Source organism: Triticum dicoccoides, chromosome 7A (genome assembly GCF_002162155.2).
Source record: "Triticum dicoccoides isolate Atlit2015 ecotype Zavitan chromosome 7A, WEW_v2.0, whole genome shotgun sequence".
NCBI classification, from domain to species: Eukaryota; Viridiplantae; Streptophyta; class Magnoliopsida; order Poales; family Poaceae; genus Triticum; species Triticum dicoccoides.
The window spans coordinates 706738863-706749324 of record NC_041392.1 but is presented as its reverse complement, the minus strand read 5'-3'; the positions used below and the strand labels follow the sequence as shown (position 1 = coordinate 706749324).

General features: G+C 52.3%; 1 protein-coding gene across 1 annotated transcript; it reads left to right on the top strand.

Moving 5' to 3' along the window:
- The first annotated feature begins 3407 nt into the window (after positions 1–3407).
- LOC119329767 (citrate-binding protein-like) lies at positions 3408–4203 on the top strand. The gene is made up of 2 exons (XM_037602861.1): positions 3408–3683; positions 3805–4203. The coding sequence occupies exons 1-2, from the start codon at positions 3408–3410 to the stop codon at positions 4201–4203; spliced, it is 675 nt and encodes a 224-aa protein (XP_037458758.1).
- The last annotated feature ends 6259 nt before the right edge of the window (positions 4204–10462 follow it).

Here is a 10462-nt window from a genome sequence, read left to right as displayed (position 1 = left end):
AGGGGGGAGAGTTTGAAAATGGGACCTTTAGTACCGGTTCGTGCCATGAACCGGTACTAATGCCTCAAAGCCCATTAGTCCGGGTTGGTGGCACCAACCGGGACCAATGGGCATCGCACCCTTTAGTCCCGGTTCGTGGCACGAACCGGGACTAAAGGGCCCAGGTGAACTAGGACTAATGCCTTAGCCGCACGAACCGGGATAAATGCACCCATTGGTCCCGGTTCTGGACTGAACCGGGACTAATGGGCTTACCTGGTCTGGACCAAAGGTCCCTTTTCTACTAGTGTACTTCAGCTCGGAGAAGGCGGCGATTCTGATGTGGGATGGGAGCACGCGTCTTGCTCCTCCTCTGTTTTGTGGCAGAGAGCTGGCCCAATAGGCCCATCATGTAACCCTAGCTTCCAAATAAAATCCAACCCGTCCATATGCTCTAATCTCGACCGTGCATCTACTCTCCCATGTGCCTTTCTCCTTCGCCTCTTTCGTGCTTCTCCTCGTACAGGTGGCGCACTCTCCAGCTTCGTCTCCTCCTCCCCCGCCTTGGACTCGGGCCTCCTCAACTTCCCAGTCTTTCCTCCCTTGGCCTTGCTGAATCAAGCCGCCCTACTTCGAGGTCCTAGTCGCCCGACTAGTCGTCGACTAGCCTACCAGCCACGCGACTCGCTCCTCTCGCCAAGTCGCCTGTGCAAGCCAACCTCGCTCCAACGACTTGGCGATTAGTCGGCGACTCAAAAACCTTGACCGTGGCTGAAAAAAAGGAAAACTAAAAAGAAACCAATTTTATTTATTTATTTGCGGGGAAAACTAATTTGAATGATTGGACGTGCCATTACAAGTGTATGCTCGTGTGTGCCGTGACATGATTCTTGCATGAATGATTCATCAGTGATCAGTGTATAGAACCAGCCGATCTCAAAAGAAAAGGAAAAACAGCCGACACGGGCCGAAGTGGCGAAAGGGCCTTTTTCTACTTCTAAAAGATCATAAGCCGGCAGGCCCGTTAGCTGGGCCGGCCCATGTAGGTTTTAGACACGTCAAAAAAGGTGCAGGCATGAGGAATCGAACCACCAAACCTTTGGTCGCAGGCGCTTTGCTTTTTTCTTTTTGCGAGAAAACTTTCGATCTATTCATCAACTGTCAAGGTAGTACAAAGAACACTAGAATTAAAATTTACATTCAGGTCCACAGACCACCTAGCGACGACTACAAGCACTGGAGTGAGCCGAAGGCGCGCCGCCGCCATCGCCCCTTCCTCGTTGGAGCCGGACAAACATTGTTGTAGTAGACAATCGGGAAGTCATCGTGCTAAGGCCCCATAGGACCAGCGCACTAGAACAGCAACCGCCGCCGATGAAGAGAAGCATAGACCGAAAGGATCCAACCTGCAGACACACAGACGTAGACGAACGAAGACAAACGCCGACCGGATCCCACAAGATCCGCCGAAGACAAACCTTCACACGCCTTTCGACGATGCTTGAAACATCATCGGGACGTGGGCTAGGCGGGGAGGACCTTATTCCATCTTCAAGAAGCTGCCGCCGCCGCCGCCTCATCTTCGCTTTAACCACCAAGCCATCATCCTGCCAATGATCGTTTGTTCTCTTTCATTTCATTCCTTAGTTTGGTTTATTTATTTTCTTTATTTCTCAACCTTTTAGTCTTCTTTTAATGCAGGTTTTCTAAAAATTCTTGAAACTTTTTTCTTAATTTATGATTCTTTAAATTCGATGAACCTTTTCCCAAATTTGATGACCTTTTTAACACTTTGACAAACTTTTTTTCGAAATTCCATGATTTTTTTTTCAAATTTGATGAATTTTTTTCAAAATTTGTGAACTTTTATGAAAATCAATGGATTTGTTTCAAAATAAATGAAGTGTTTTCAAATGTATGAACTTTTTTTGAAAATCAATGAAGTGTTTTACAATTTTCTTGAACTATTTTTCATATCGTGTACTTTTTCAAAAAAATCATGAACTTTTTCGATCCATGAAATTTTTTCAAACTCGTGAATTTTTTTTTTTAAATTTGTTAACTTCTTCAAATTTATGCACTTTTTTCTCGAATTAGTGAACCGTGAGCTTTCTTGAATACGTAAACCTTTTCTTTTTGCAACAAATTCATGAACTTGTAAATTTCTAGAACAGCGTTGCTGTTGTTATCATTTAAAATTTCGCGGTATTACGGAACAATAGTGTGAGGTGGCTCTATTGGTTAGCGAAGCACGTGCAGCAATGCAAAGGCGCGAGTTTTAATCCACGACAACGCGAATAAGTTTTTTGGGATTTTTTTCACTGCTGCTGCTTGTTTGTGGGTCGGCCAACCAGGGCGCCGCAGTGATTCAGCGGCGTTGAACGCGCTGAATAGGAGGTCCCCATTCGGACACGGTGAGTTGGACGAAGAGTCCAAACCGGCCAGGCCCAAGGATTTCGTACACACGGCCGGTCAACCTAGCTAGACAAATGTGACAGTCGCAAGTTTCCTATGCAGCTGTACCGTCGATCCACAGAGCCACATCCCCACGTCCATACAGCGCAATCACAGCACGTCACCGCTGGACCACATGATTTGGATCTTGGGCGCTGTTGTTTCAACGCCGGGGGCCCGAGAGGGAGTTCTCGCGGAACAGGAGAGGGAGAGAGGCGGGTCTCCCAGTTTTTCTTCGAACCCTAGCTCAGCCTGACTCCCTGTTTCAGTGGTACAGGAGATGGCGAAAGGGAAGAGACGAACAGGGTTTCGGAGGTCATTTTGTTCGATTTAAGTACACTCCAAGGACTGTTTTATAAATGTACTAGCAGCACTCCTTGTAGATGGATCCTGTCCCCCCCCTTTCCAATCTGACCACTCATGTGCAGCTGGTGCTCCTGGTGCACGAGTTAGCTCGTTGCACTGGATATGTTCTATATCGGCGGGGAGCTGCAGCGACAAGTCTAACACTCTTGCAGGGCGTGTGGTGGGTGCGCATTCCCCCTGTAGCCATATCCGAAACGTCGGGGGAGGAAGACGACCTGCGGTTGCGGGATCCAAAGTTGGCTTTGGCAAAATCGGGTGGCGCACGCTCGACCGGCCGAATGCTGGGCCGACCGGCGCCTAGCGTCGGCCATTTCATCAAAAACAACAAAAGACCGCTGATGCTGCATCGATACCGACATGAAACGATGTACAGAAAAAAAAAAGCAATGGCAGGCGGCTCGTGAACCGACGAACGAGCCGGCCAGCATCCGTCGCTGCAGGCTCCGCTGGTTTTTATAAAGCATCCTGTCAAATGTCGAACAGAATAGCATAAACGTTCGGTTATCTGCCAACCACTGAAAAGAAATCAAGCATACGGCGCCACTATATATCCACAACCAAGCAGTCTAACAGAACGTGTTGCTATCGGAGCGGTAATTCCCTTGATTATGACCAAGCGCTTGCTGCCATGGATCAGTGTCTTGGTCGTGCTGTCGACGCTGTGGCGCTCGTGCAGCCCGGCAGCTGGTGCCGACCCGACGGCCGGCTTCATCGCCGTCGAGGTCACGGGGGACCGGTTCAAGCTCCACAAGCCGTACGACCTACCGCAGGAGCAGCGCTACGAGCTCCGTGCCGATGGCGTGCGGCGGTTCTGGGTCTACTGCGACGACAAGCCCTTCCGCGCCGGGAGCCCCACCAAGCCGCGCTCCGAGATCCTCCTCAATGTAGGTCGCATCAATCTCTCTAAACCAACCCTTCCCTCTCACTATGATTTCTGACAGATTAGCCATGGAGTTCTGTTAGTTTGACATGTCGTTTTTGGTTTCCCATTCCGGGGTGGAGCAGGTAACGTACAGCTCCGGGGTGTGGCAGTTCGAGGGGTACGGCTACGTGCGGGCCGGCACCACGGGAGTGTCCGTGATGCAGGTGTTCGGCGCGGCAGGCCCGCCGCGCAACACGACGCTGATGCTGCACGTCTACGGCGGACGGCTCGTGTACTACAACGATGAGACCAAGGTGGTCGACGACCACATCTACGACCGCTGGTTCAGGCTCAACGTGGTCCATGACGTCCAAGCGTCGGCCCTCACCGTGTTCATCGACGGCGACAAGAGGCTGGTCGTCCCAGGCTACGGCGGCGACCTCCACTACTTCAAGTTCGGGGTGTACACGCAGACAGATCCCTCGCACTACATGGAGTCGCGGTGGAGGGATGTCAAGGTCTACACCAAGACTCCCTACTGAAAAAATGTAGGAAATCAACCTGCGAGATTTCGGCATATAATTACTTGGGGACTGGAGTACATTTGATTGGCAAGTGGAAGAAAAGAATTTTGTATTAGTGTGATGAGGCAATGGATTAATGGATATGGTACATATGTCTCTATCTGCCATGAGAAATTAATGCAGTAAATGATGCGTGGATGTTTAGTAACTGATTTTGATCGTGCATGTTGCATGGATATTTAGTGCACGATTAATTTCAGAGGCGTCACAATTATATTGCAAAAAAATCAATCCACTGTTACATGCAACATGATGAAAATACGGACAAAGGCGAGAGTTCACCCACACTAAATCATATATATATTGGTTTACCTCATGTATCTTACAACTAGGGAAAAGGAAAAGGCAATTATGATGATGGTTTCTTCGAGTGAGGTTCGTGTGCACCAAGACAAGAAATGAAGAATGTCGGCCAATCCATCTCGAGGGGGACAAGCTGCCGGCGCTTGATTGTGCCAAAGTTGGTAAATTTCTTCATCGCCCCTGTCTCAAGATCTGTAGTGTACACGTTCCCGCAGTTGTCCTTGACGAACAACATGCCACCTTTCTCTTCCAAAAGTGTTAACATAAAAGTCTTGCTAGGTGGGCTTAGCTCAATAACCCGAGTGCGGAGCCACCTTATAGGAGCGGCGTCCTCTTGCCGCGTCCATCTCTCCAGTTGGGAGCCTCTCCTTTGCACATGAAGAAACGAGAGTTGCCCGTCAACATCTACGGTAAGGAGAGTATGTTGTGGTTCGTCGTAATTGTGAGGTTTATACTTTGGAGCTTTGATGATCAAATCGACCGGGGTATCAATCTTAGTCAAGGAGGTCTTGAAGGTCCCGGCATCCACTTCAATTGTATGCAAGACCGGGTCATGCATTGTGAAGTAATGAGCGAGCCAGCTTGCCGTGCCACGCCATACAACGGCAAGTAGTAACTACCGCTCTCCTTACCAGGAAAACTTAGCTTACTCGGCCAACTCCATCTTAGCTTACGGGACGTGAACTTGTGGAGGTTGTGCGGCCGGTGATCCTTGTCAGTGCCAATGACGAGCACTTTGAAGAAGGACGAGTAGCCGGACGGCACCGAGGGTTGCTGCTCGCCACTCCTCGTACAGTCTGCGCCGGTTAGGATGGCATAGCCACTCTTATCGAAATCCCCATCACACTCTAACAGAGGGAGCTTGTCACATGCGCCCGAAAGCAAATTGCAGACAGCCAGGCGGACAGATGAGATCAAGCAACCTTTTCTTTTGCCAGTGGGAGTATCCAGGCGCACGAGGAGGAGCCCGTGGCGAGTGACGAGCGGCACCGCGTTGTGCAGCAGGTCTATTTTACGGCCTTCTGTGCCACTTGTTGCTGCTCTCGGGAAAAATGACTCTAGAGAGCGACGGTCAGAACCAAACACCGACCCCGGCGCGGGGACGAAGCGTGTCACAAAGGTCGGGTCGTCCTTGATGGCGATTTTCTCCCAGAGGAAGAAACCGGGGAGGAACGACGCCGTCTCGTGGTCAGGCCAGCGGCTGCGGCGAACAAAGGAGGCCTTAAGTACGAGGCGGCACCAGCGGTTGCACGTCATGGCGCAACGGAAGAGATCAGCCACGTCGTCCACGTGCACGAAGATCTCGCGGACCGCGTCGTCCGGGAGCGATGCCGCGGACACCAACGCCGCCGTCCCTTTCATCTTCTCCCGTACCACGCGACTCCGCGAGTCTCTCGCGTACGAGGAGGATAACCAAGGTTTTGAAGGGCCTCAAGGTCCGGATCCTAATTGGAGTCATCGTCGAATTCATGTCCGTGGCGTGTTACAGTTCGAAGCCGGGATGTGTCCCCACCTAGGTGTCCCGGCTGTGCGCGGATCAGCCGGCTTGGTAGATATTTGGTCTTTCAAGTCTGAAAACCGGGTAAGTTTTGTCCGAAATCAGATATTGACCACTTTGACCGGGTTTAACAGCTGAGTCCCGCCTGTCAGGATGACATGACAGAGGTTATGGCGCTGACTAACGTATGGTTAATTGGACAAGGGGTCCACCAGTGAGCAGTCTCCTTTGTCCTCTTTGACCAATTTCACAGGGCATTTTCTTTGTTGTCTGCTCGTGAGGATGGAGCAAGCAAATTCGTCACCGGTCAACTGTTCAACCGTAGTCGCAGACAAGTCGGCGGCCCCGGACGGAGTAGTAGGAGAAGGGTCCGTCCACCGCATCTTTACCATGGTTGCATCACCACCTTCTCCTCCCGGGGCTAAATTTCGTGTTTTGACCCTTTTGTGAAACAAAATCGAGATTTGACCCCAGTTTGAAAACATTTCGGGATCTGACCCTTTTGCTACCGCCAGACCCTCAGGCGGTAGAGTCGCACAGCCTACCGCCACAGGATTCGGCGGTAGGTGTGCCTGACGGCCGTCAATCCTATAACGGCTGCTTACGTACCTACCGCCAACGCCCACGGCGGTAGCCCACACAAATCTAACAAAGGGAGCTTGTCACATGCGCCGGAAAGCAAATTGCAGACGGCCAGGCGGACAGATGAGGCCAAGCAACCTTTGCCTTTGCTAGTAGGTGTATCCAGGCGTACGAGGAGGAGGCCGTGGTGAACGACGAGCGGCACAACATTGTGCAGCGGGCCTCTTTTACGGCCTTCTGTGCCACTTGTTCTGCTCTCGGGAAAAATGACTCTAGAGAGCGACGGTCAGAACCAAACACCGACCCTGGCGCGGGGACGAAGCGTGTCACAAAGGTCGGGTCGTCCTTGATGACGATTTTCTCCCAGAGGAAGAAACCGGGGAGGAACGACGCCGTCTCGTGGTCGGGCCAACGGCTGCGGCGAACAAAGGAGGCCTTAAGTACGAGGCGGCACCAGTGGTTGCACGTCATGGCGCAACGGAAGAGATCAGCCACGTCGTCCACGTGCACGAGGATCTCGCGGACCGCGTCGTCCGGGAGCGATGCCGCGGACACCAACGCCGCCGTCCCTTTCATCTTCTCCCGTACCACGCGACTCCGCGAGTCTCTCGCGTACGAGGAGGATAACCAAGGTTTTGAAGGGCCTTAAGGTCCGGATCCTAATTGGAGTCACCGTCGAATTCATGTCCGTCGCGTGTTACAGTTCGAAGCCGGGATGTGTCCCCACCTAGGTGTCCCGGCTGTGCGCGGATCAGCCGGCTTGGTAGATATTTGGTCTTTCAAGTCTGAAAACCGGGTAAGTTTTGTCCGAAATCAGATATTGACCATTTTGACCGGGTTTAACAGCTGAGTCCCGCCTGTCAGGATGACATGACAGAGGTTAGGGCGCTGACTAACGTATGGTTAATTGGACAAGGGGTCCACCAGTGAGCAGTCTCCTTTGTCCTCTTTGACCAATTTCACAGGGCACTTTCTTTGCTGTTAATCTGCTCGTGAGGATGGAGCAAGCAAATTCGTCACCGGTCAACTGTTCAACCGTAGTCGCAGACAAGTCGGCGGCCCCAGACGGAGTAGTAGGAGAAGGGTCCATCCACCGCATCTTTACCATGGTTGCAGCACCACCTTCTCCTCCCGGGGCTAAATTTCGTGTTTTGACCTTTTTGTGAAACAAAATCGAGATTTGACCCCAGTTTGAAAACATTTCGGGATCTGACCCTTTTGCTACCGCCAGACCCTCAGGCGGTAGAGTTGCACAGCCTACCGCCACAGATTTCGGCGGTAGGTGTGCCTGACGGTCGTCAATCCGTTAACGGCTGCTTACGTACCTACCGCCAACGCCCACGGCGGTAGCCCACACAAATCTAACACAGGGAGCTTGTCACATGCGCCGAAAAGGAAATTGCAGACGGCCAGGCGGACAGATGAGGCCAAGCAACCTTTGCCTTTGCTAGTAGGTGTATCCAGGCGTACGAGGAGGAGGCCGTGGTGAACGACGAGCGGCACAACATTGTGCAGCGGGCCTCTTTTACGGCCTTCTGTGCCACTTGTTCTGCTCTCGGGAAAAATGACTCTAGAGAGCGACGGTCAGAACCAAACACCGACCCCGGCGCGGGGACCAAGCGTGTCACAAAGGTCGGGTCGTCCTTGATGACGATTTTCTCCCAGAGGAAGAAACCGGGGAGGAACGACGCCGTCTCGTGGTCGGGCCAGCGGCTGCGGCGAACAAAGGAGGCCTTAAGTACGAGGCGGCACCAATGGTTGCACGTCATGGCGCAACGGAAGAGATCAGCCACGTCGTCCACGTGCACGAGGATCTCGCGGACCGCGTCGTCCGGGAGCGATGCCGCGGACACCAACACCGCCGTCCCTTTCATCTTCTCCCGTACCATGCGACTCCGCGAGTCTCTCGTGTACGAGGAGGATAACCAAGGTTTTGAAGGGCCTCAAGGTCCGGATCCTAATTGGAGTCACCGTCGAAGTCGTGTCCGTGGCGTGTTACAGTTCGAAGCCGGGATGTGTCCCCACCTAGGTGTCCCGGCTGTGCGCGGATCAGCCGGCTTGGTAGATATTTGGTCTTTCAAGTCTGAAAACCGGGTAAGTTTTGTCCGAAATCAAATATTGACCATTTTGACCGGGTTTAACAGCTGACTCCCGCCTATCAGGATGACATGACAGAGGTTATGGCGCTGACTAACGTATGGTTAATTGGACAAGGGGTCCACCAGTGAGCAATCTCCTTTGTCCTCTTTGACCAATTTCACAGGGCACTTTTTTTGCTGTTAATCTGCTCGTGAGGATGGAGCAAGCAAATTCGTCACCGGTCAACTGTTCAACCATAATCGCAGACAAGTCGGCGGCCCCGAACGGAGTAGTAGGATAAGGGTCCGTCCACCGCATCTTTACCATGGTTGCAGCACCACCTTCTCCTCCCGGGGCTAAATTTCGTGTTTTGACCCTTTTGTGAAACAAAATCGAGATTTGACCCCAGTTTGAAAACATTTCGGGTTCTGACCCTTTTGCTACCGCCAGACCCTCAGGCGGTAGAGTTGCACAGCCTACCGCCACAGGTTTCGGCGGTAGGTGTGCCTGACGGCCGTCAATCCGTTAACGGCTGCTTACGTACCTACCGCCAACGCCCACGGCGGTAGCCCACACAAATCTAACAAAGGAAGCTTGTCACATGCGCCGGAAAGCAAATTGCAGACGGCCAGGCGGACAGATGAGGCCAAGCACCCTTTGCCTTTGCTAGTAGGTGTATCCAGGCGTACGAGGAGGAGGCCGTGGTGAACGACGAGCGGCACAGCATTGTGCAGCGGGCCTCTTTTACGGCCTTCTGTGCCACTTGTTGCTGCTCTCGGGAAAAATGACTCTAGAGAGCGACGGTCAGAACCAAACACCAACCCCGGCGCGGGGATGAAGCGTGTCACAAAGGTCGGGTCGTCCTTGATGACGATTTTCTCCCAGAGGAAGAAACCGTGGAAGAACGACGCCGTCTCGTGGTCTGGCCAGCGGCTGCGGCGAAGAAAGGAGGCCTTAAGTATGAGGCAGCGCCAGTGCTTGCACGTCATGGCGCAACGGAAGAGATCGGCCACATCATCCACGCGCACGAGGATCTCGCGGACCGCGTCGTCCGGGAGCGACGCCGCGGTCCGCGCGGCCGTCCCTTCCATCTTCTCCCGTATCGCGATCGTGCGAGTGTGCGACTGGACGAGTCTCGCGTACGATTGAGGAGAACCAACGTGTCTCCAGGCCGTGGTTTTGAAGGACCTGAAGGCCCGGATCCGAATTGGAGTCACCGTCGAATTCACGTCCGCGGCGTATTGCAATTCGAAGCCGGGAAGGCCTCCCACGTAGTATATATCTCGAGGTGTCCCGGCCGTGTGCGTATCAGTTGGATCCGTACATTAGATCGCATGCTGCTCCTGTCGCGTGGCCAGGCGTACCATCTCATGCTTCACAAGTTAGCTGCGGAGCTCCTACCGTCCTATGACGGATCGTACTTATTTCTTCTCTTTTGCCTAGGACTTTTCATGTTGCAACACGAAAAGATCTTGACATTCTTGGCAATATTGCATCGTATACATGCAGAAAAATCTGGTTGCATGACAGAATCTCCCTCCATTGCAACAAATGTGTTGAAAAGTGGTTGTAAAACACACAACATAAAAAGAGAACGCGATCCAAAAAGAGAGAGAGAACGCGAGCCGGTACTGTATGGTTGTTGGATTAATCTGGTCTTGCAATTATATGATTATTTCCTAGGAGCCTGTGCCGGCGTTGCTATGTGTGAGTTTTTTTTTCGCGAATACGCAACGATTGTGTATCATTCCATTG

Coding starts and splice junctions, on each gene's coding strand:
- LOC119329767 (XM_037602861.1), top strand. CDS start 3,408: ATGACCAAGCGCTTGCTGCCATGGATCAGTGTCTTGGTCGTGCTGTCG. Junction 3,684..3,804: donor GCTCCGAGATCCTCCTCAAT/GTAGGTCGCATC, acceptor GGGGTGGAGCAG/GTAACGTACAGCTCCGGGGT.